The 26517-nt window shown below is 33.8% G+C and overlaps 1 protein-coding gene across 3 annotated transcripts in view; it reads right to left on the minus strand.

Moving 5' to 3' along the window:
- The window catches only part of LOC100645758 (autophagy-related protein 16-1), a 601658-nt gene that overhangs the window by 570451 nt on the left and 4690 nt on the right, over nucleotides 1-26517 (minus strand). For all 3 annotated transcript variants that reach the window (XR_007225207.1, XM_020864349.2, XM_003397577.4), the window contains 2 exons: nucleotides 24376-24481; nucleotides 22772-22914 (listed from right to left, as the gene is read on the minus strand). Coding sequence is in view for 2 of the 3 variants with exons in the window: in XM_020864349.2 (XP_020720008.1) it covers nucleotides 22772-22914; nucleotides 24376-24481 (249 nt within the window). In the remaining variant the exon portion in view is untranslated. The remainder of the gene's footprint in view (nucleotides 1-22771; nucleotides 22915-24375; nucleotides 24482-26517) is intronic.

The following is a 26517-nucleotide window of genomic DNA, read 5'->3' on the forward strand; positions in this document are numbered from 1 at the left end:
CCTCAAATTAGCCGTACCACTTAAAAAAAAAACTCTGCTTATTATTTCCCATATATCGAAACGTATATGATTACTGTTTAATAAAATATTAACTAATATATAATAATAATTGTGTGGGAATTACGTTTCTTCGATAGAGATTACTCATTCCAGTTACAACAGCCAGACGTATTTCCCATTTCACATACGCTCAAACATTCGTGATAGAGTTCAGAACGGTAAGACACACCCAAAGACGCATAAATTAACGTCGAGTGGCTGCAAAATTAACGAGCGTTAAATTACAGGCGATACGTGCGCATTATTTATTACCCACAGAGGAAACTTTCGATGCTAAATTAATGTCATTATACCCTACCGTAACTCCTTTCCTTTAGCTACGTATCTACGGCTACTCAGGCCAGCCATTATATTAATGACATTCTGTAACAGCGCAAAACAAAGATCTCATTCATGATGATGCATGCCAGAGTGCATCGACTTGGCATTCCATCCGATCGAGCACTGTACACTATGAAAACTGATCTCGCTAGGAAAATTAAAGATTATTCCTTCGAGAATTATCTATGAATCTGCGCGGCTGCATCTCTATCTACTAGCAGCAAGACACGGTTCTGACCAGAAATACTTTTCTCCTGTCCGGTACAGACAGAAGTTAATAAACAGAACTGCTCAGCGCGGATGCAAGAAGAAAACGTTTGCTTCTTTTTCCCAAGACCTTTCATCCTCACGGTAGAGTGTACAGTGATTCACGAAAATGGATACTCCAACACTTACCATAGGTTATTTCTATGAATATATTATATATGTTAGACGAAACTTTTTGAAATTTCATTAACGCTATGATGAAACACGACTGGCGTAATTGTATTCGTAAAATTTAAAATCGATGTGAAAACATATATAGAAATTACAAGATATTTATTGCAAGTATATGTTCACATAGTTATTTATTGATTGTGTTAGTAAGCCACGATAATTGATCAAGTTATAATTAACATTAACTTCTGTATAAATTTTCAGACTCGTTTCAAACTCTGCCAATATAATCATGACAGCCATGTCTCGTTAAAATACTAATGAAATTCAACAAAATATTTTTTATATATTCATAAAAAATTTGTTTTAGTGTCCAAATGCTTTCGCGAGCCACTGTATATGTTGTCTAGATAAAAAATCTTGAAAGTTCGCATCGTGAGCTACAGTCTTCGCCTTCTCTTCATTCTCTCTGATAGAGCTAAGCCATGCCGCGTTTCCTTTCTTAACTTTCGCGAGTTGACATCCAACCACATGACGATTTTATATCACCGAGTTGAGGCTGCGAACACATGACAGAAGTGTTTACGCCGCTGTGAGTTTCTACTCCCACAGAAAGCCGACACAACCACTAAGATGCACGCCGTCAAAGGAACACGCCTATTTGGAAATCTAACTGACGCTTTGGCCGTGGCGTAGACACGTGCATACGTTCACATACACGCTCTGTCAGCGGTGGATAGATGGATGCATGCATAATTGATGTGTCTATGTAGTGAACTTGTGTACATACATATGTGTGTACACACGTCTGTCACGTTTGCCCGCTAAATTGCGAGGCTTCCAGCCGAACTTGCCCAGCTTTTCATTCCGCCTAACCGTTTAAACGATTCTTCCAGGCTGAAAACCGCTAATTTATGCTGAATCTCCAAGGAGCGATTTCACCGTTTGTCCGAAGATACGGTAGCTTTCGCGCCGATAAACGGTTCATTCCTGGGAATTCCTATTCATTTTTAGATCATTCGTTCTGTTTTCTTTATACTCGTTAACAGCGATAAATATCTTCGCGAGGCAATTACTGTTAGATGAAGTTTTCGAAGAAACCAATGGTATGAATAGGTCTCTGATATGGTAAATAGATTTAGAAATTCCTATGAATGCATCCGTCGAAGAATACACGATTAATTATCCATGTGATCTTATGATACATAATGTGTTGCTTTGTTTCTAATTTTATCAGTTTATCATCAGACTAAGATCTTTGTGTCTTTGTAGAGCATTTAAAGCAAGGTATAATATTCGTTCTAATATCTAGTAGATGAAAGAAATCTTTGCTTGGATTCTATCTCTTGAATTGTATTTATGAAGATATAAGTTTGATTTTCAAGACAGTATTACTGTATTTTGTTATCACACCATTGTATCAACATCAAATCATTATTACTTTCCAAGTCTTAGATTAAAGAAAAAAGATTATAGCAAATTCTAATTCCCCTCTTCCATAAGCAGACAACATTTCAATTTGAAAATTGAGAAATAAATTTGGGCAAGTATCACCCTTGGAAGAAAACAAATAAAGCACACCGGCAAAATGATTAATATTACAGAGGAACAGAGCCAAACTGCAGACAAGAAATATATTCCTATCTATTCATTTATCTTAATGTCAAAACAAGATACTCTGTCTCTCTTGATCACAGAGAATAAATACTAATTGTGAATTCGACAAATACATAAATGAAGAACAATTTGTAAAATACCGTCATTTTATACGTGTTTTGCTAAATACGTAAGTCCAGGCAACAACTTTTTATCTTCTGGATGACATGTAATTTACGTAAAGAAGGAGGAAATTTAAGTGGCATCTGCAAATGACAAGATGGTATCTTAATTAAATTCTAATTATCTTATTCAAATAACGCAAATCAGATCTCAAAATATGTTCGACTATCTATAATCTTGACGATTACTGTATCAATTAATTAATATATATTTTAACATTTTTTAATCAAATGATTATTATTAATTATTCAATAATATATTCATTGAATATAAAAATTTTTCAGGTTAAATTTCAATCTGTAAAATACCATTATACCGTAAGAAGTTCATTTAATTAGACTACAGATGTAAAATTAATTTAATAGAAAAATGTAATATTTATTTTCATATCTTTAAAAAGGGAAGATGTAAAGAAATGTCCAAAGGAAAATCTAAATAAATAATTCAAATAATCTTGTGATTATTTTTACTAAAGGATTAATTGTTTGTAAACGTGTTGAAACTTTTACTCTCGTTTCAGCAACGCATCAAATTCATCTGCGTGTCTATAATTAACAATTAGTAGAAAATTGTTAACACAAATGATTATTCGGTATAAAACTCATTTCAATGTCGTAATAAATATGCCAAGCAATCAATTAGAATACATGCATCGAAATATTATTACTTATCTTCATTCAACCCTAGAACCATTGAAAAATATCTAGATCCAAGTCTTACAGCTGTAATTTATTCCTTAATGCGTCTCTAACTCCTAACAAAAGTATTTTTGCGGTGTGACGAAGAGTTTTGAGGTCAGAAACAGGAACAAAGAGCAGAGTTTTCCCTCGGTATTTATTAAAGCATTCTTTATTGTCTCTCTACAAATAGAACCCCATATATGTACATCATATAGAGCTTTAAGAGCTGAAGATAACCAAGGAAACGTGTACGACTACGGCTTGCGAATCACGTGCAGTAAAACTGATATGGGGACCACTTCATTGCACTTTAAGACTTACTCCCCTAAGAATGCTTCTAATAAACTACAATGTTTCTCTTCTGACACAAATACAAACGACTGTACAGTGACGCACGTAGCTTAAGGACTAAAGAAACGATATCGTGGTTACTACAGCTTGAGAAAATATTTTACATTTCTTCTAACAATCGACTATTTCTACATCTACCACTAATATTACTTTTGTACTTCGTTAAGAATTTGTTATTTACTATTGCAGATATAAAGAAAATCGAAAATATCTCTTTAAGTCGATATTTGAAATTGTAAATTCTTTAATATTTAAAAATTGTAAATTCTCGTATTGAACTGCCGATGTTTTTTGGTTGTCTGCATAAGGATTAATGATTAGAATGAAAGATATATAACACAATATGGTGAATAAAAATAATTAATGAAATATTATTGAAAGCGTTAATTTTAAAGTAAAAAAAATTGGATGATTTTGATTCTTGTGGTATTATTTTATTTATAAAACCCAGTTAAATTATAAAAATTAATCTAATTTAACTACTTTTCTTAATGAGACATATGTTTGTTTGTTGATTGTTTTACAATTGAAGTCGATTGAAGTTCCTTAAACTTCTCAGTAAATTATAGTAATGGAATAAAATATCAGACTCCATCCAGATACAAGTTATATACGGTTAAAGCTTAAAGAAAGTTTTGAAGAAAGCAACTTTCACTATACAGTCGCAATGAAAAGTAAGTGCATCAAAAAAATGATCGTTCTATTTAATATGACAATAAGTACAACGTAAAGATCTAGAATTAAAACAAATATCCTCTGTACCCGATTATTACGTACAATCAGCATTATGAAACTTTTCTTTTATCTGTATTATTGGGAGGTGTAGTAATAATTTGTGTCATAAATTTCAGACCAGAAATGACGGGATACCACATAGACTGCAATAACTTATGTCACACGGCAACTTAATCCTACATGATTAACGAGTACAATATGTGAAGTCTTTGCTGATGACGTTAGATAGCGCAATTACTATTGATGCAGCTTCTCGTGAGTTGTGTCAACGTCAACCGATCATTATCCATCTTATCAAGACAGCTGCCTGTTTTAAGATTTCGTGTGAGATATATTAGGATCTTTAGAATGAAGAGTATGAAGGAGAGAAAAATTTATTAAAAGAAAAAGGAGACTTTTATTTATATCTTTCTTAATACGATTCTAATTTATCAAAAACTGTTCATGATAAAAATTCAGTCTATAGTAATGCCAAATGTATATGTAATAATAACAAAGTTTTAAAAGAAGATTTAAAAGAAAAGAAGAAAAATTAGAAACTGTAGAATGTGAACGGTTCTTGTTTGAGTTGTAGGTTTATTATCCTTTAATTTATTATCTTTACATCGTAACATGAAATATATAAGAGAAAAAGAGATATAACAAAATTAAGAAAGTAGGATTGAAATTTATAATATGCTGAAGATTTATTAGATAAAAGGAATATATGGAAAGAGCAATTTTAGATGAATGGAGTCTAGAAATGACATTTCTTTGATGCTAACATACGATAAATTAAAAAATCCTTATGAAAAAGATGAAAAATATTGGATTATGTGATATAAATGAGCTACTATAACGAATAAGTACCTTCTTAAAATCTGTATTTCTCGAATAAACGTTACGTAGTCATTATTATTAAATCACGGAATAATCAATCACGTGATAAAATTAATTAAAATTAATGCTTCAAATATTTACTTTTTGCGATATTGGAAAATTGTTACATCGCAATATACAAAGCTTATTTAAATCAAACAATTCTTAATTTAATTCATATTTTTGTTACATATTAATTTACGTATATGACATTCACAATGCAAATTAAATGTTAAAAATCCAGAATTTCGAAGTGAAATGCTAATATTCACCTTGAATCTTCAATATTCATTCATTTAAATATTCTTTACACATGGAAGTACATATAGTTTCGAGTTTGAAACGGTAATCAATCAGCATAAGTAAATTTTTTTTCGATTTGTGAAGGTGTTCTCCGTGGATGGTCGATGAAGAAGATTTAACTCAAGAAAATTGTCGGAAATATTGCCGGCGGAGACGCACAAATTGCCCGTCACGACTGTAAGCAGTCGTACGTAGTTATGTGCCGTGAAATGGATCGAACTTTATTACGAATGGCACAAATCGTGTTGGTTGCGAGAACTTTTGAAATCGGTTTCCAAGAGAAACCGCTTCAGCAATGCGTGTTCAACGCCCAAGTACCTGATTATTAAGCCGAGTGGATAATCACGATCAACAAACTACCATTAATTACACTACCAATAATTGTCTCGGAATAACTAAACGCGATTAAAATAAAGCTATTCGCGGAAAGATATTTTCATCGCCGATTGTATTAGTGATATAAGCTTTATAATATACAGAATATGAAATAATACAAAAAATCGTTTATCACCAGAAATTAGCATAATATCTCGATAAATAGGAACGTAAATTTGCAATGTTGGTAAAAATATTTATTTCCTGTTATTATTGTTCCATTTTTCGTAAATTTCATTATTCAAAATTAATGTTCAATTCTTCAGAAACAGATGATTTATTTCCATAGATTCATTTATCACGACAAGTTAGAATAAATACCTAATGATAAACATCAAGAGAAATATTAAAAGATGTTTCTAACATATCATCATCTTTTTTACTTTTCAATTTATAGAGTTAGTCAATGTGACTTCTGAATTTATATTTGTATCTTAATTTAATATTTCTTGCTCTATCTCTTTCTTGCCTCAGATCGATCTAAACATGACTTTAACTTCACACACTAGATGATTAATTATTTTTTATCTATGTATTTCAGTGCGCAATATTATAAACAAATAATCTTTCATCACTAACTATCTCATTGAATCTACTACTATTCCTACTTCTCCAATGTATAATATACTTAATTCATTAGACTATCATGCGTTTTAAAGAAAATATATATACGAATACCGCGATGCATACTTTTTACCCTAAAACATATCTCCGTGTACAACAAACACGTAAAAATTCTTTTTAAATGCATTATTTGTTAAAACTGAGGTTCAAAAAGCTTGTTACTCTTTATAGAAGATTTTCTCTGAACAACACGGAATATTAAATTCATAAACAAGACGCGAAAGAAAAGGAAATCCTCTAAAATTTGTATCCTTAACGGGATTTAATACGCCTCAAGGATTTATCTCTGTTGAAATTCAAGGATATTCGATGGGAGTACAAACGTGATACAGTTATAACACGAGGCGAAATTTAATTAGCTGGATTTTCATGGTCACGGAAGACAAAAGAAAAACGAACGTTTTGAAGATGTATAGTAGAATGACAAGCGGTGCAATTGTGAGAGAATTCACTTTCACACGATAATTTAGTTACAAGTTATCATCTGTACCGCCACCGCGATGCGCGCAACACACGTTCACACCGAGCAAACGTGATTTCAACGCATAATATTCAACAGAGTTCAAGCCCATTCATCACGACGAATTGTGTTAAGCTACGCGGGTTCAGCAGCGCGAAAATACATAAAGTCCTCATAATGCTTGGATCCGCCTCGTGATTTATCATTTGCATTTCTTGAAGAAAACACCACCCACTTTCAGTTCTATACTTTCGAGGGGTCGAAGTTCGCGACAGTCATCAAAATCTCTCGGTGGAACCAGTTCTCTCTAATTTGAGCTGTGATAAGGCTGGTATTACAGTCGATTCAAGAATCGCCGGTAGTTGCGGAGGACGAAAACGCGGTCGTTCTTGAAGATCAACGCGAAATCTCCACTTAATTATACTTGAGCGAATCAACTAATTATCTTTTTCTCCCTTCTCACCTCCTTCCCTGACGTCGCAACATCGGTGCTGCCCAACCCTCTGGCCTCTCATCCCTCCCCCCTGATTCGTCTTCTTCCTTTCTTTATTCTCCTTGCTCGAACTTAACCGAGCGAATTGAGTGCGTCCGTCTAGTGCAGTTTCTCGGTCGATATTCCTGTCCGCTTTCATCGTAACTATAGCAACGGCGATTCACGAGGAGACCTTCCGAACTGGTCTATTCCGAATAAAGATTCGTCTTTAATTATAATCTTTGACCTAGCGAGGATCCTTTTGCCCCCATCCCGGCTATCACGGACGCACAGACACGTCTACTTTGGACATTATAATGATTCCTTTGTGTCTTGTAATCAGACGTCCTCCTTTTTACCCAGAGTATGTTCGTTCTTTCATAAGAGGCAATCCTAATTTGAAACGTCAATTTTTAACGAGTCGTTACGTCTTTATAGCCGGCGACCGGTATCCTTAATAGGTTGCAGATTGAACAATCATCTCGGTCATTATAGTCGTTTATGCATACAGAATGGATTGTTTTGTATCGCAGATAGTTTATTTTCTTTGGTAGAAGATGTTTGAAAGGAAAAAAAAGTCTCGAAGAACGAGTTACATGAATAATAGTCTTTTTTTAAAATACATAGTTTTATTTTTAGAAGAAACGATAAGGATTATATTCTTATAAAACTCATATAAGAAACTTATATTGTGTTAGATATTTTTTTTATGAAACTGTAAGTTGATTATATTTAATCAAATATATAAACCGATCTTAATATAATGTTAATGAATATGTATGAACATTGATTCTGATTGCGGTTCGATTTGTTGTAAAAAAATGTTTTAGTAAATTAAGAACTAGGTACACATTCTTGTGCAAACAATAGTTAATTAAAAGCTCGCAGATTTATAGATGGAGGTACAAGGGTTTATCAGAAGAACAAGAAAACATAAAAAATATATAAAATTCGAAAATAACAAAAATCACAACAATGGAATAACTTAGAAAAAAGTAGATATTTGTATTTACTTTAAGACCTTTTTATTACAAAATATTCTGTAGAACAACGCTATTCATATTTAACGTTTACCCTAATAACGATAGCCCGGAATTCTAAATTTCACTTGATATGATAATGACACGTTTTTTTTTTTTTTTAACTTTAAGATGAACAATTCAAACGTCATTCAAAACAGTACAGAAAAGAATAAACTGAAACATCAGAGAAGCACAGTTGTGAAGAAACAACCATACAAGCCGGAAGTGTTTGCAGTGCTTTAAAAAATTAATCTCTGCTCCGTAATACAAAGCGTTACATTCGTCACCTGTTAATCGTTGGTAAACTGAGCAAAATCCTCTGAACCAGCGTTATAATCGCCGTGTGTTATGTAAATCATTAGTAACTTATTCTGAAATTTACCGAGGACAAGAGAAGGTGGTTAAGAACATACCGTGTGTTTAGACAGATCCATGTTGCAATTTGAATGCAAATATCAATGAAGTACACTGCAGCTGTAACTTCAATATGCATAAACTTATGCCGATGAAGAGACATTTCGCGATTCGAGCTGTTATTGTCATCTTCGCAGTCATAGTTTTAAAAGAGAGAATAAAGCAAAAAATAAGTGAAAAACAACAGTCGATAACGAAATAAACATTTTTAATACGGTTCTGATTCATTGACAAATGTGACATCTATTGAGATAATAAACTTCGACCAAACGCATTTGCTCATTTGTGTTAATAATTTGTTATTAGAAAAGAAATATTTTGGAGTCATTTTGAAGATTAAAATGTTACTTTAAAAAAGTAGTATATTATACGAAAGAGGAGGAGAAAGAAAGAAAGAAAAGATGTTTATAATAAATCGTAAATACCAAGGAGACAGTTTTGGACTGATAAAAGTTGACCAACGTTACTTAACTTTAAGTCAATTTAATAGAGAATTAAAAATATAAGAATTTAAAAATACTCGATCTTTAATAGTTTGAGAAAGCATATCAATCTCTTAAACACTATATAGATTCAATATAAAAATCAATATATTAATTATTCAAAATTCAATACATTATTTTTTATCTGGTAATTAAATGTAATTCCATTCTTATGCCCTTCTCATATGTATGAAAAATTATTTTACGTGAAAACGTTTGATCCTGTTTTGTCCAGTACCTAACGAACCTCCAGTTTCCATTGAAACACTATTCAGAGCCATGCGCATTCATCACTCATTCCACACATGCAGCACACGAGAGTACAATGTGGTTGATCCTAATATATCAACATTTGTTTATACCACCAGAGAGATTGCTAGACTCGTCTAATTGAACCGTCACTGGTTCGCAGATAAGACCTCTGCAGACTCTATTTGAGGATACAATGGAGCTAGAACACTGCGTGCGAAATTATCTGACATTGTGCCATTATAGTCGGTAGTCGTCTCTCGATCTCACGACCCAACAAGGAACATCGTGGTGCTGAAGAGTAGGAGAGGACGCAAGGGGACAATCAGTGGAATAGGACAGGCACTGGCGAGACGCACAAGTTGAAATGATGGTAGGGGATTAGCTGTGTAAAAGCGTTGGAAGAGAAAGGAAGATAGAGATGCAAGGAAAACGAAGGTTTTACATTTATCTGTGGCAAAGATCCATCAACTAATTCCATTAACTTAAGACTTGGGATTAACGAATAACGCGCACGAGGGTCTCGCAAAGACAGTAATTAAATATCCCACTGAGAGAGCGATTTCGTCACGTAGATAGATTCGAACAAGTTTCGAAAACTTCCTGTAACGCGATGTGAGCCATTAATTTACGAACACAACTGTGAATTAGCGTCTAGGTTAAGATACATGTTGGAAGTTTATATGCGCGTAACAAATGAACCTCTCATAAGCCAAACTGGATCAACTCCATTTCTTTATCGATCTTTTAATTTTATTAATATTCGATTCTTACGAAACAAAAGAGTATGAATTTTTGCTCCTTTAAATAGAAGACCTATGCCTTTTTCTTCCGATAAATACAATTTAAATATTGAAGCTTTGTCCTTGTTGGTGAGAATCGTTCAATTATTGAATTAAAAACCGAAAAACGAAAAGGAAGATATACGAGAATATTTCAGTATTTTAGTTTTTAAATACGAAAATAGTTTTGCTTACAAAAGTATAGAGAACAGAAAACTGAAAGCACAAAACTTTGTCCACAGCTGGTGAACTATTTATTTCTCCAAATAAAACACCGTATTTGAAAATAATTTGTTGGTTGAATATTTCATTGAAATAACACGTAATTTGAATAGTTATTCAAAAAATATTCCATTCAAATACGAGCTTGATCCTATACAAATCTGAATCCGTATTAAATTTATATTCAAAAAACGACAAGCTATAAAATATTCACAGGTACGAAATGATATTTCCGATCGATCACATATTCCCGCTAAAATTCCATCCGTGAAATTAAAAGTCATCAATAATTATCGGGTATTACCATTCACTACGCCACAATTATCGCAGTAATCAGACTGTTCGAGATACAATACCCAAGATCTGCAATAAGCCAAGCTCCAGATTTAATTAGCTCAGAATTCAGGAGTTTGGTCGGGTTGGAATCTCCCCGTTAAAAGTTCTCGACACTTTTAATTTAAATCCGGTTCATATTTGGGGCAAAGGGTGCAGAGAAATGTTCGCGAGCAAGGAAGAGAATAAGTCGGATGGCACTGCGAATAACATCATACAAACCGTGTCCCATTAATTAAATTCCTTCCAAGGAGTTTTGCAACCCTGTCGGGATAGATACCGCGAATGAACGTGGCTGGTTCGTTAGATTCGAATGGCTGCGATATCGAAAATAGTTTCGTGCTCAATTTACGTTTAAAGCATGCCATGGAATGTCGGCTTTGTGTCAGCTGTGAAACATCGACTATAGAAATTGAAGAAAGATATAGAACGAGCGAAAAGCACAAGAGAAAAGAAGGGATAGCAGTGAGGATAGACGAATTGGAATTACCAGAACCATATTGGTTTATGCGTGGTATGCATAATTTTCTCTATAGAAAAAGATCAGATAGATCTCTTTCGATCCATACTTCAAATAATGCATAGAATGTAAACCTTAATACCTTGCTCATTTAAAATTGATTGGAATACATTTTTACCTTTATTTCTTCTTTTGTTGATATATTTTGGAAGTTTTGGAAAATTAAACGAGCCATTTTTGAGAAAATATCAGAATGTAATAATTCTGCAATAAATGATGCAATAGTGAAATAAATGAATTTTCAGAGAAAACAATTTCGAAGCTTGAATATCATGAGAAATATCAACAACGGCCAATGGATATCTGAAATAAATTTTTTTACAAATTTTAACCAGCGTTCTGACTCAGTAAATGAAAACTGTGAAACTTGATCATAATTTAGTTTTATAGATCTACTTGAATGAAAGAGTGACTTTCTTAATTATCTTATTATTTGTCTATGAAATGAAATAAGCTTGTATTTTAATATTTATCTAGATAAATATTTCCTGAAACAATAATTTCCGATTCCATTGTGTTAATTGTGTCAGAAATACGGATATCCCTGCCTCAAACACGTAGACTCATACAGTTACTATTCAAGTCCTCATTATTAAAATGGGAACAATTTTGAGGGCAAATGCTTTTACATAACATAATACAGCTCAAATATATGTGAAATATGTTACAATATTTAAAATTTAAATTATTTTATTTGAAAGTGTTTGAAAGTGATTCGCTTAATTTCGATATAAATTGAAGTCACTTTTCTAAGTAAAAGCTAATAAATTAATTCAAATAACTTCAGATTATTATTTCCTACTTTCATTTCAAATAACCTTGCACTTTTCATATGTCCGTCTTTATAAAAGTAATTTCAAAACTTGTTAATTTCATATACGTATATCTACCATAGTAGAAACGAATCGAAGCTACACAGAGAAAACACGTAGTTCCCGTGGAAAAGAAACCCGGCGCATTCCCCGTCGTTCTTTTATAACGAAAAAAGCAATTCCTCCGGCGGATTACAGGTAACGTCGTTAAGTAAAAAATTTTCGCACGTTGTGTTATTTCGCGATTAATCTCACGCCAATCAAGAAGACGCCCGCAATCACGAGGAAGAGAACAAAGGGTCACGTTGCATGGGAAACAATGGCGTTGTAACGAGAAATGTCAAAGAACGTTCACCTCACTCTCTTGTCGTTCCTTTTCTGCGCGCGCGGTCGCGTAGTTTCGCAGAAAAACAGCACACGCCTTCCACATTGTCACGCGATGCGTAATAGCACACGCACGATGTCGGTTCGAGAATAATGGATACAATAAATGCACAGTGTGCCGGCTCGAAAAGAGACGAGGCCCGTTGACTGAAGTCAAAAGTGTAAAAGCTTGCGCTTTCCAGCCGATTTCACCCTTTCGCTTTTAGCTGCAAATACAGAAGACCTACATACACGGTTCAGAGCACGTTTTAACTTGCAACTCGAGCCGCGCGTACGTGGTCAGAGCACACGAGTACCAAGCATTCGAAGAATGGCGACTTGAATTGAAGCTAAATCCGATTTAGATCGGAGGTAGTCATTGTGCTATATCTATAATCTCTTCTAAAGCGCTGAACACCGTAATTGGAGCGTGTCTAAGAAACTCCTCTTCCCCTTTCGTTCTCATCTTCTCTTTTTTCTTCCGTTTCGTCCCTCCTGCTTCCCCTCCTTTCTTCCTGTCAACCGTTCATTCAATTCTTTTCTGTATGCTTACGCTCCGACAGAAATGGATGGAATTAAATGGCGAGAAAGGTTTGGTCGCTGAATGATCCTCTAATAAAGTACCAGCCAGATCTAATTAAATTATTAAACGATTCCGATGAGATAAAGAAAATGGTTTCCAGTTATGTACGCTTCAATCGAATTATATTTTACTTTGTAATTGGTAATTATCGACCAACGTCGGCAACACCGACAAAATTATCTCTTTTGATTTTTCAATTATACCCGATGTCGTTGTTGTTCTGTTCGTGCGTAAAGACCCTCCGGTGGATAAATATTTAAACAAGCCGTAGTTTAATTCCTTTATATGAGGCTGATATTTAAGGATAAAATAATTTTGTCTTGTTGAATGAAAGCATGTTAATTAAGGGAAATGTCATTATAAAAAAAGAAAATATTTGAAATACTGATCACAATAAATAAATGCATGAAACAACGATAAGTGTATTTTGCATTTGCTAATAAAAGATCAATCCAATATTCTGGACTGATTGAACTCGTGATATGCGCTAATAACATTATACTGAATTTATTGACGAACGGCTGTGTATAATCAATTGCACGTTATTCGACTGTAGAATAATTAAAAACTAAATTTAAAATATAAAAATTGTAATATTTATTTTCATATATTTGTAAAAAAAATACAGTACTAACATGTTCTATCGATAAACTGTTATACATCAGACAAGAGTAACGAAAGTCAGACGAACTAAGATTTCGAGATAAAGATTTCAAACAATGTCAACCTCCACGACAAGCATGACTGGAAAAAGCGATGAAACTGTCGCAAACCTTATTTTAAGAACACCCAAGTTCTTTTTAGACATTACCTAACATGATATAAACGATGAAAGAACCAGTGAAGTCTAACTTAACACTTCGTCATCTTAACAATGAAAACGAGTTGTCGTCTTTAAATCTCGTTATGATTAATATCGACTGACATCTGAAATTCTAATGTGCATAGCAGCTCGATCGCAAAACATGTAACTGGCAATCATGGAGGCAAATTGCAAGCGTTCACAGTTCTCCATTAACGCTATTCAAGACGTGTCTGAAGCAGGGCATTAATTTCTAATTAACGGCTAACTCGTATAGGACATGACCTCTCTCTTTCTCTCTCTCTCTCTCTCTCTCTCTCTCTCTCTCTCTGTATATGTCCATCAGTGATGCCAGTTCCGTTTCTGTATTCGTGTTGAATTCCGCATGCACACACCACCGCCCGTTATTTGGGCATATGCTTTTATGAATCTTTCGGCGAAGTTCATGCTTCTCTGCATCACGCTGGGTTAAAACATGAAAGAAAGGAAGACACCGACGCTGTTTTTGAAAGTGGCGTAAATACTAATTACTTTCGCAGTCGTGGTTATGCGACTGAGGTCGAGGGCATCAATCGAGGTACGTACCGAGGACACAGAAAAAAAACGAATGAAAAATAGTGAAACGACGGTGGAAAGAACTGGCTTCTGCCTTCTTACGCTATAATATATATATACCTATAAAAGATGTTACAAAAAAATGAGAGATATTTGTAAAATATGATTCTAGATAATAAAGAAAGTTTGTGTATAAAGATGTCAGTCGAAAAATGTTAGCAGGTGTCGTGGTATATACATATTATATATGTATATATGTATATATCTCACCGCAAGTTCCACCAAGATTCTTATAGAAACCTAACACCCGTTTCGTAAACCAAGGGTTCACTTCGTCTCTTTCTCTACTCCCATTCGAGACATAGTTAGCTGGCCAAATATCTACAGGTTGTTCATTGTCCCGCGTGTGTTGTTCACTACAAACGTGCTGATTTCGTTAGGCGTGTCCCTGGCCAACGGCCAGAACATTTACACCATTCCACGACAGAGAATCTGCAAAAGTTTCCGATTCTGTCGTTTCCAAGTGTTGCGCGGAAACACAAACGGTTCCTAAATTGGAATTGGAAATAGACAACGCGGTATACTGATTTACACAAAATGGAGTTTAATAAGTAGCATGAGAACAGAATGTGAATTATTTCTGTTGTGAGCAGAATAGAAGTAATATTTATGGACGAGTGAATAGGAGTATTTTATAAAAGAATAATAATTGCAATATATTTGTTATAAAATAAAAATTGTCAACCAACCAGAAATTTGTAGCTATACAAAGAAATCTTATATGGATGAAAAATTCCTATGCGACCAAAGGAAACTAGAGAAGTCCTTCCATGAAGAAGAAAATATTTCAAATATTTTCCTATACATATAACTTTGAGAGATTCAAATGCAACAGAAAATTGTTTATGGACTTTCGCATATCGAACTCAAAATATTCTCTATTAGTAGGAAATTGCGAAACGTTAATTTGTGAGTATTAAAAGAAAAAAAAAAAAAATAACGAGAAATACGCAAATTATTAAAATTCCAAATAATTTGTAAAAGCTATAAAAGAGCCAAACATTTGCCATTTCCATATCATTTAAAATAAAAATATCTAAAATTTATCATAATTTAACAACATATTTAAAGAAAATTCGACAAAGATTTATTATAATTAGTACGAAAATGAACGTAAAATTTAAATCCTTCCCTCGTTGAAAACGCTGTACGATGTCCCAAAAAAATTTTGCGAGTGTACACGTAGAATATATATGTATTTGAAAACATACTCGCGTTGAATTCAGATCTCGTGTTTCGTCCTGCGTGAACTAAATACGCTGTCACTGGCTAAATATAAAAAATATAAAGAGGAAAGTAAAAGGGAAAAATGGTGTAGCATGTAAGGCCAAAGAAAACTCACGTGAGCAAGGGTGCTAATTTTCGTTCCTGCTTAACTGCATAACTCGACACGTACACGTACAATGAATACTATTCATAATATATGTGGTTTATATACCCTCAATAATGAGACAGGAAATAGGAAGAACCCGACTTTCACAAATTATAACGAATATCGATTGTCAGTGCATTCACCTCAAGTACGATGGTAAAATAATAATTTTATATTATAAAACAAAACACGCAGCAAAACTAAACATCAAACATTTTTTGATAATGACATATTTGAGTCAATTTTTTATTTCTCTTTTTTTTATTTGACTATCAATTGGTTCCTGCAATTTAGCACCAATTGCACCATCTTCTAATATATTACAGTAACGAAAAAGATTATGTAACAATTTCTTAACATGAAAGTATAACAAGCGATTAAGTATTTCATTGTAAACGCACTTGTTCACTTATCATGTGCGATGGAAATGGCAAAAAACTTGAACATACAAATTAATGCATAAAAATAAATACATAAAAATTTGCTGTACAAATTATCATCGTCCTTTCTTAATTTCTTAATTATTTGCCAAAAATATCTAATACTATATTATTCTGAAATAATTCAGAATATATATTTCACAATAAAAATATCAAAGAATAATAAATTGTTTTAAACGAACTGAAAATCCAATGTACATATATCGAAAAACGAACACCTTAAAGCGAGCAACTGGTCCCGAACATTTTTCCAGCCTTTCATAAATGGAATTGCTAGATAAACGAGGCAGAAGGTAAACGTTAATTCCGCTAGAAATTTGCAATCATCTAGAAATAAATCAATAAAAGATGGGAGGCAGCGTCTGGCCACATGGATTCTCCGCATGTACCGTTGGGATTTAATAGGTATTACGTGCAATCCAGCCTTAATTCGATAAAACTGATAGCCACCCGCTCCTTGTAGCCCCATCGATGAGCAACGGAAAATAAAAATGCCAGGAGGAAACAACGAGAAACGGCTCGTTCTCTTCAACACGCGGCGCAAGGACACTGCAAAGCCAGTGTTTAGATTAATTCCCTGCACTCTTTTTTCTCCCTCCGTGATATTCCCGCAGCGTACCTGACATTCCTACCTATATCCACCTATTCCTATTAGGGATGTAAATGCGGTAATTTTGCAAGGTAATTACTGAGCTCGGCTTGAAAGTAATGCCTTTGAACGAAGGGGACTACCATCGTGGTACCCAGTGCCCACCGTGTTACCCTGAAATTACTGGATGACGCCTGAGAGCACCTTCGTGTTTCCTGAATTAACGCTTCAGCCTTAGTCGAACCGGTTTATCCATCTTTTTTCTTCTTTTTCTTTTCGACTTGAATATGAACATTTGTCTAATTTCCATCTACCTCTCTAAAATCATTTTTACCTTTTCATCGTGAAGATTAAGAGAAATGAAGTTATTTCATTGCTTCACCTGTCATCTGTATTATTCAGAACTCATTACACTTGTTAAGGTGTTAAAATTTAGTTAAACATATAATGTAAATGCTAATAATTGGCATAATCTTTCATCTAAAAATTTATTATTACGTGCAACATTTCTGTTATTCTTCGAGACATGAGAAGGTATTATATTATAGAAATGCATATTATAGTTTCATAAATGTCACAGAATGCCAGTAATAATATTTTTATACGTACAAGTGATGCAATTTTATCTAATTTTGTTAAATATCACGTCATAGTCTCCTATTTCTGATACAATAAGTCGTCTTTGGACTTATAGCTTCGAAGATGCAGTGTAAGATCATTACATATAAAAAAAAGAAATAGTAATTCTTCTATTGGAAAATATTCTCCAAGTAATTACAAGCGTTTTACGCAAAAAGTAGCGAATAGCAAAATCATTGCAGCACATAATACAATCAAACAGACAAAATAAATGCTTCCGAGATTCAATGATTGTAATTTTGCGATGATGGAAGTGAACAGTACTTTCAGCAGCTCTCATAACGTAAAGATCTCTATTTTACCCTTTTCTTTGATATCTAATGACCTTGCGTTATGATTCATTAAAATTTTCTAAATGACAGCCATTGCACCGACATTGGAAAAAAAAAGGCAGAACGTATTATTTAAGAAAATTGAAGTAACTTTTCTGATACATTTCCGGAGAAAAAAGTTTATTATCAGCGTATTATAGCATCTTAACGCTATGCAACTTCCAAAACGAATACTTCCTTGGTATTTCTAAAGATAGAAGGGAAAATATTTCAAGTGCACGACGTTATAGCTTCACTCTGTACAAGGATATATTTTATATCGGCGATCAGAGGCTAGCAACGATCAAACAAAAAACTCATGTGTTCCAGCCAAAAGGAAATCGAGACATAAAGCAGCAATCAACGAGCCAGGCCTCGTTAGAACTTAGTCATCAGTTAATTGCGGAAGTGTATAGGCAAGTAGTAAAATATGCCTGTCTTTCGGTTCGTATTAGATACGTGCTTTAAATATCATATTTAAGTAGGATAAAACTCAATATTAAAGTACGTCTCGAATAATTAAAACCAATTGTAAAGGAACATGTTCGATGGCATTACTTATTAACTTGATTAGTCTTAATCATTTGTCTGCATCTTTACGTGCTTCCTGTATACGCTTCTTCTTAACAACGTAAATGGAAAACTTAAAATTCGTATGTCGTTATTTTACAGAATTATAAGAAAAATCGCTCACATTTAGTGAAAACTATAAATTAAAACCTCTCCTCAGAAACTATTTGGAAGAAGATAAAATCCAGAATTATATTACAAAACAGGGGATTTATATTTAATATAGCAGAATTTTATACGCATATAGAATTTTATTCAATTTGCTTTATATATATAATACATTTTATAGTGAGGTATAAAATGTATTACTCTGTACAGTAAAGTAGAATTATATTATAAAGTTTGATGGAATCCATATTTAATATAGTAAAATTTCCCATAGGTGTTAAATTTCTTTTATCGAAGAAAACAAATTACTCTATAAATTGGTATATTCCATTGCATCACTAGTAATAATTAAAACGAGAAAAAGCTCTTTCGTTTATTAAAAATAATTCACATATTAACACACGAATAAGAATTCTACCCAAACGTACCACTCAATTTTTGACAATGCATGATTTAGGTACAAATGCTTTTATAGTTAGTGGCGATTTGACAATTAAAGGGTATTCGTGTTATTGTTACGTGGCTGTTATTTACAATCGTGAACAAAGAACGGGACATGAAAAGGAACGCGAGAGCTTGCACCTCTATTGGAGAAAAGTGTAAAAGGTATGGCGATTTCACAATGGTGAACGACCAGGAAATCACTGAGGGCTTCGCCAGAGAATCGATACCGTGTCGGGACGTGAGAAATCCAAACGACTGGCGCCCTACTGCCGCGAAATTGAGTCCATTATCGCTCTGACCAGGTACCCTCCAATACCATCGATATTCGTTTAACGCATCGTTTCCCTGCCAGGAGGGTGACAAACAAGGGTCCTAGCGAGAAATATAAAATTTAGGAAGCGAGGTCAGCGACCAAAAAAAGGAAGAGACCATCCAAACCGCCATGAAGATCGGAATAGAGAGGGAAAGAAAGAAATGGATGACAACCCATGGCTTTCAATTCTACCGCTACTGTGAGAAACTCTTTTTCTTTCTTTCTCCATTTCCATCTCTCTTTCCCTTGTTAGAAAAAGCACTGTGAGCAAATAGAAAGAAAAAACTGAGAGAAAAGTAAAGGTACTTCTATGATTAAGGGAAAAACTTTATTCATGAATTCCATCGCATCTATTATACCCGCTCGAATAAAATCTATCCGCGAATGATCCTGCGTCTTACAGGAGCAATTCGTTCCTAGCGCAAATACTGAAATTCCGTAATTGCGCCTGCTTTTTCCAACTACTTTTTCACCGACTGACTTTGAATAATCGATGTGAAAGTAAATGTTATACGCACGCATTTCCTGAACGCGTCGCGTCGCCAAGACGAGAAACTGAATAAAGGGAACTATAATTTACAGAACGAGAGGCGTACTTACATATGCGTTGATACGAGTCAACTTCGCCGGGAATAGCAGTAAGAAACATTGGCTCGCTACGTAAGGAAATTGATCAAGGGTTCCTGTTCCGAGAATAACGTCTGAGAAACATTGTAGACCGTTGGAGACGAAGTAGAGGAGAATAAACATCAAGCGGTCAGTTCTCGCACCTTTCATCGTGAATAGCCGAGAGTGGCTTGGCTACGCCTCGAATCCCTCACAGTTCGCGTGTTTTCTTGTAAGTTTACGCGCCATTGGCCGCCAATCTTTAGAATGAAACTGCCGCTGCTGAGTGGATTCTCAACGCGACTTGCTTCGAGAACAAGACGCCAGGAAAAAATGCATCGAGTGAACAGTGAAAAAAGGGGGCTTGAAGGGAAGAGAAACGAGAGGAAGACCTCCGAGCGGATGAAATACCCGTATATAACAGTCACGATCCGAGGGCGACGAATAATCACATTTAACATGTCCAACGATACGCGAACAATACACTGACCGTCCTTCATACAGATATATTACACATTGTATTCCATTGGCAACGCCACAGCTATAAACGGCGATATTACCGCATAGCAAGCAGCCTGAAACCTTACAATGCATTTTAGAAACGCACTATGAAGTATGTCATGGAATTGTAGAGTCACGCTATCGTCCAATCTACCTTTCGTAGATACGCTCGCGCTTGTTACACGCTTACATATTGTCGACGACTAAGTCCTTCGTATGATTGTTCAACACAGACAAATTCGATTCTTTGCTCAACGCGTTATCCTGGTAAAGAAACGATAGGTTGTGTAAATGTTCTAGGTTCTTGTGAAAATAATTTGCTAGAGAGATGAGTACTTGTCCATGTTCGTTGTACGTACTATAAAGTTTCTGAATTTGTGCTAATTCCTTTCAGACTACTTTTACATATCTTCATAAATAAATAGTTATTTAGAACGTTGTATTTAAACAACTCATAACGTCGATTTATTTATGTTGAAATATAGTACCTCGTATAATAATTGGAAATACTAGGAAGCTTTTGAAAAAAGAATATTTTAGCCTAGAATAATATATTTCTTACGTTTCTTACGTCATTTTACAGTTTATATCGATTCAATCAATCCGATAAGAATATCGTACAAATAAATATTTTGCCTACAATAACACGTTAACCGATACCATTTCTGGTATCATACTCCTCCGAGTATGGAAAATAAGAGGACATCAAAGTGTGATAAAAACCTTGAACAATAACACAGCAGTCTTCACGCTAAATCTTTTTCTCCATCTCAAACCAGCTTATAAACTTCACGATAGTCGTCAGAAGTTATTCTACGACGTCACCGTAGACACGCAATCTTCACGATTTCATCAAAATAACAACATATAATAGCAAAAATACAATTACATATATGGTATCCGAGTCTAAAAGCAATTGATGCTTTTCATAAAAACTACGTATCTACGTGCTCAACGTATACGCACGTCTTTCATCTCAACGCAAGAAGCTCCACTGAACATGTAAAAAACAAAAATCATTCAACTGATGACTTCTTTCCTTTTAACGAGATCTGGCGAAGCAAGCACAAAGAGGAAGATAGTACACGCGAGGAAGATAACCACAAAACTTTCAGTTCCTTACCAATATGAAGAGTCGGTAGGGAACGAAACTAGGACAAACTTTAGATGAGAGAATATCGACATCATCGACGAAAGGAGACAGTATTATTCTTTTGTGAAAGATTATGGAAGCATCCAAGAAGTGTAGCTTATTTCAAGGAGACAAGGATGGCGTTGAAGATCCTTCGAATGATTTCACGGAACGATTCTGTTGGAATAGTTTTTGAGAATCGTCATTAGCTTTACGATCTCTCGACAGCAGATTTACATGAAACGCGGCATAATAGGTCGTCTAGAAAGGTGACGATAAATTTCATATTCTAGTGCTGGCAGATTCACAGACCATCTCGCCTTGGAATAGCTCTGTAATCTAATGCGCGTTTTGCTAAGCATCTGTTTATACACTTCCTAGGACACACTACAGAGCCAATCATATTTTCATAAGGAGAACATAGGGACGTCTCATTATCGTGCTTTCTTAGCCATTTACTCCTTTTTCATGGAAACCTTTCTTTATTCCTCAATGTAGCGTGATATATATACAACGATAAATAAAAATAAGATCTGCTGTTTTAATATATCCGCATTGTCATAATAATTCGGTAATAATTTATGTGCTTTTGCGTGATTTTGTGTGATCATTCGTCTATCGCGATATGTTAACTTATAATTAAAATCTGTCGCAATATGAAACGATATTGACAATCGATTGATGCGATAAACATTTTGCAATGGTAACATTATTGATAGGTATAAGGATTTTATATTCCGCGAACGAGACACCACGCATTATTATTACAGATATAAATATACAATGGAGAATATCAAATTCAATTTACTTTAGATTGTAATATAAACATTTGAAATATAATGATTCAAAGTAAAAGAAATAGATTCTTAAATTTGATATTATGCAAAAAAAAAATTGAAAATTACGAACGAACATTTCTCTATTTATATTTTCACTATTCTAGTTCTGAAATTATTTATTACCCAACTTCGAACAAATTATATTTAAATAATATTCAAACACATATATAAACATAATCTATGTAGCATACGCTATTTGAATACAAAAATTGCCACATGGAAAAGAACGAAGTACATCAACGATTGCTCGATGAGTAAAATACAAGCTACATATTTTTGCAAGATCAGCTGCATGCAAACTTTTCCACTTACCTTTAACCGGAAGTCATTGACGGTCCACACCCGGCTGGCGTAGTCGTTCGACGCTGCAAGCATCAGCGTTCCCGTAGAATCGAAATCGACGCACATCACCCCAGCGTTACTGCCAATAAGTACTCCTTTACTCTCTGACATACCTGAAACGTAATATATATCATAAATCTAAATTTGCAACGAATACAGCTTCAAAATACGACTAATTTGAATTATTTGTAATTTATTGCTTCTACATCGATTGTTTCCGATACCATTCGTTCTCCTATCTGCTATTAATCTCTTTTCAAATCATATCTTTTCCTTCCTGATCGATCGAATCAATCAAACTACGAAATTCAATGGAAACAGTGATGGTCATTGAATGGAATAAAAGAAACGAAGAAAATCGAAATGAATTAAAAATGAAAGATAAAGCGATATAGAAATGTGGAGAGAAGCAGAAGTCGAAGATTACGAGAGAAGCCGTCGAAGTGACGGGCTAAGCGGATATAACCCGAACAATAAGGACGGATGTTTCATCCAATTTGCAACATGGCGCGGAGATTACATTTAAGCACGTTATAGCACGTGTGATCGTTCGACCATAGCAGGGAAAACGTTTCTAGCGGCGGACAGGACTTTAATAAACGCCTGGTTGTAGCTCGGCCATCCACTAACGCATCGCAAGTAACCTGTTGATTCGTTAACATACTTCATTCAGACAGTGAAGAGAAAAGAACCTTTTGAGAACATGTCGCGATACGCTTCGCTTTGCGTGTCATCTCCTGTTCCTATTCGCCTGGCACCTGCCTGTTTTTGCTTACTCTTCTAATAGCTGGCCCATCTTATTATAATAATCGTCAATAAACTTGATAATAGAGCACGATAGAACTCCTCACAGAGTAAAACTGCTATGTAATAGCTGCATATAAATGTCATTCTAAGATGCTTTAATTTTTTAATAAAATTAATTATCGTAATAGCGCATGGCGAACACTGATTACATCCTACAGTTGGTTCTTTGTTGTGTGAAAGGGAAATCTCCAAAGCAAAAGATGGTAACGAAGTTTTAATTGGCCTATTATAGCAAGTTTTAATGAAATTTTAAAGTGACTTTCGTATCGCTTCATTGGCCTGCGTAGCCTCGTTAAGGAAATTTGATAGATATTAAGGTGATGCTAAATTACTGTGACAGAATCAACAGCAGGCATTATGATTGATTATTTAAATTTTCAAAGTTTCCAATTTCACATTGGCTTCGAGAGCGGTTAATGCAATGAGGCATCCCTACTGTTTGACATTACCGCGTTTAATTCTGGACTCTTGTGACGTTCAACGAATCCGACCGATAAACCCAGTGAGACTTGTGACTGAAACGAGAGTGGTGTAATAATTTACGCGATCTATTGCAGCTCGTTACAAATTTGAATAATAGCGGGACCACTAAATAGATTATACACATGGGGATCTCGATGCTTGGACGCAATATTTGCGTAGCAGGGGCCGTTCAAAGAATCGTTTACCTTGATTAATCGCTCGTTTATCTGTGACGCGCGTACTGTGACGAACATTTAAATAATAGACGACCGTTCCAATAGTACGATTTTGTTTCACTTAATCACCTTTTGAGATATTCCAAAGCTTCACCTTCCTGTCAGCTCCACCGGTGGCAAGCATCCTCTCGGCGGGAGACCATTTTACGGCATAAACTTCTCCGTCGTGTGCAGTCTGTAAGGGTTATTAAACACTTGACGTATAAATTTTGAAAACTTTTAAGTGCATGCATGAGGCAGTAATTAATAATAACAAGCTTATCGGATTGTAATTATGTTGTCAACTTGGATTACAACAAAGTGTTTAAAGTACAAATTTGTTTCGGGGAGATCATTATCGTTTAATATTTCATAAAACCCTGTGTAAAACCTTATTTACATTACCTAAACCGTCTACTAAATCGCGAGGACTTTAAAATTTATAAGACTGCTACTTTTTATAAGAAACTTCTATCTAAAGCAGTTACTAGTATATAAAATACACTCTTTTCTCCTTTGAAAATGCTGACAAAACGGCGGAAATACTTAAAAATATTGAACATTTGAAAACTAACAAAGCTAATATTATTTAACTATGAATTTCATTATCATTGCTTTCATTAATAGAAATTTTTCTATCATTAATAGCAATGTCCAATGAATGTAATATTCGACAAACAGGTCGTAGAATATGAAAAAATATTCCTACTAATAGCAAAATGCATTACATTTATAAATATCGAAATATATGTATAACAGGTTTCATGCATAAATCGCGCATTCTATCAATTTCATTGTGTATAAATATAATATTCCATGTAAAATGCTTTAGTACTGAAGATATGTAACTAAATACAACACATTAAACTTCGATGCTATTTATATAATAGACAACCCACACTCGTTAAAACTAAATGCAAAATGGTTCAAAAATTCATACAATTTTTATTAGAACAAATTGTATTGATAAACTATCATTTGCGAATTACACTGTGTGTTCTCATTTAAAATCGTAGTATAAATGGTATTAAAGTAAAGCATATAGATATATTACAAAATAGGTTTAATATCCACATCATTTTTCCCCTTTTAAATAATATAATAATTCAAATTGTAGTTTTTACTGTACTATATACTAACACCTTGATATATTTTTAAATGGAGAACAAACATACTTAACTAACTTAAATAACATGACATTGTAATATATTTAACCTGTCTATACTATAAATAATACATATTTCTTACATATACCCAAATAGAATATAACAAAAAATAGACTTTACGTGATTGTAAACACCGCTAAAATACATAATCGTATAATAATACGTACATTAATATTCTAGTAACATAACATGCATAAATGAGAAATACAAGTTCTATAAACAGTAATAATATATGTATTCAATAACTAAGTATATTCCCATTAAGTAGCTTATTGTTCTAGACACAAGGAACTAACTTAAACCAATCGATATTATCCTGATACCTAATTTTAGTAAATATAGTGATCGATATTCTTTCTATGAAATCACATCGTTATATAGAGAAAACTTATTAACACTGTCAGAATAACTATTTGTAAAAGATCCATATAAATACATATATCTGCTCTACCTATTTTTGAAAGAAACTAGACCTTTTAACAGCTAATCTGCTTATAAAAAGTAATAAAAATAGCGTATTTATTTTTCATTGATTTGTAGATACATAATATGTGGATAAATTATATCTATATAAGACATGTAAATTCATTAAACGAAAACGAATGTTACATATGCACGTCAATATGACAATATTTTCTAATTAAAAAGTGGTATGCAATTAATATCACTTTAGTTTCTTTTTAAGAAAAGAAAGAAAAATAATTTCTTTTGAATAAAAATTTTTTAAATCTTGATAAGGTTGCAAAGAATAAATGACATAATTTTGTACCATAAATAATTCTTCTCTCTATAAAAATATATATATATATATATATGTCATATCTTTTTAAAAAATACTTTAAGTATCCGATTTATAAATGTACCACGTATTCAAATCATTTCTGATGCATTACGTGGTTCCAATTCTTTTTCAATAATCTAAGAATGTTTAATTGAACATCTAAAATCATTGTATGATTATTAATAATATTAATGCAGGAGTAACAGGAAAACAGAATGCTCGTGTAATTGTTTGTGACATAAATTTTGCAAATATCAAGCATCGAGTTTTCATCCAACAACTTTC

The sequence above is a fragment of the Bombus terrestris genome, chromosome 9 (genome assembly GCF_910591885.1).
Source record: "Bombus terrestris chromosome 9, iyBomTerr1.2, whole genome shotgun sequence".
NCBI classification, from domain to species: domain Eukaryota; kingdom Metazoa; phylum Arthropoda; class Insecta; order Hymenoptera; family Apidae; genus Bombus; species Bombus terrestris.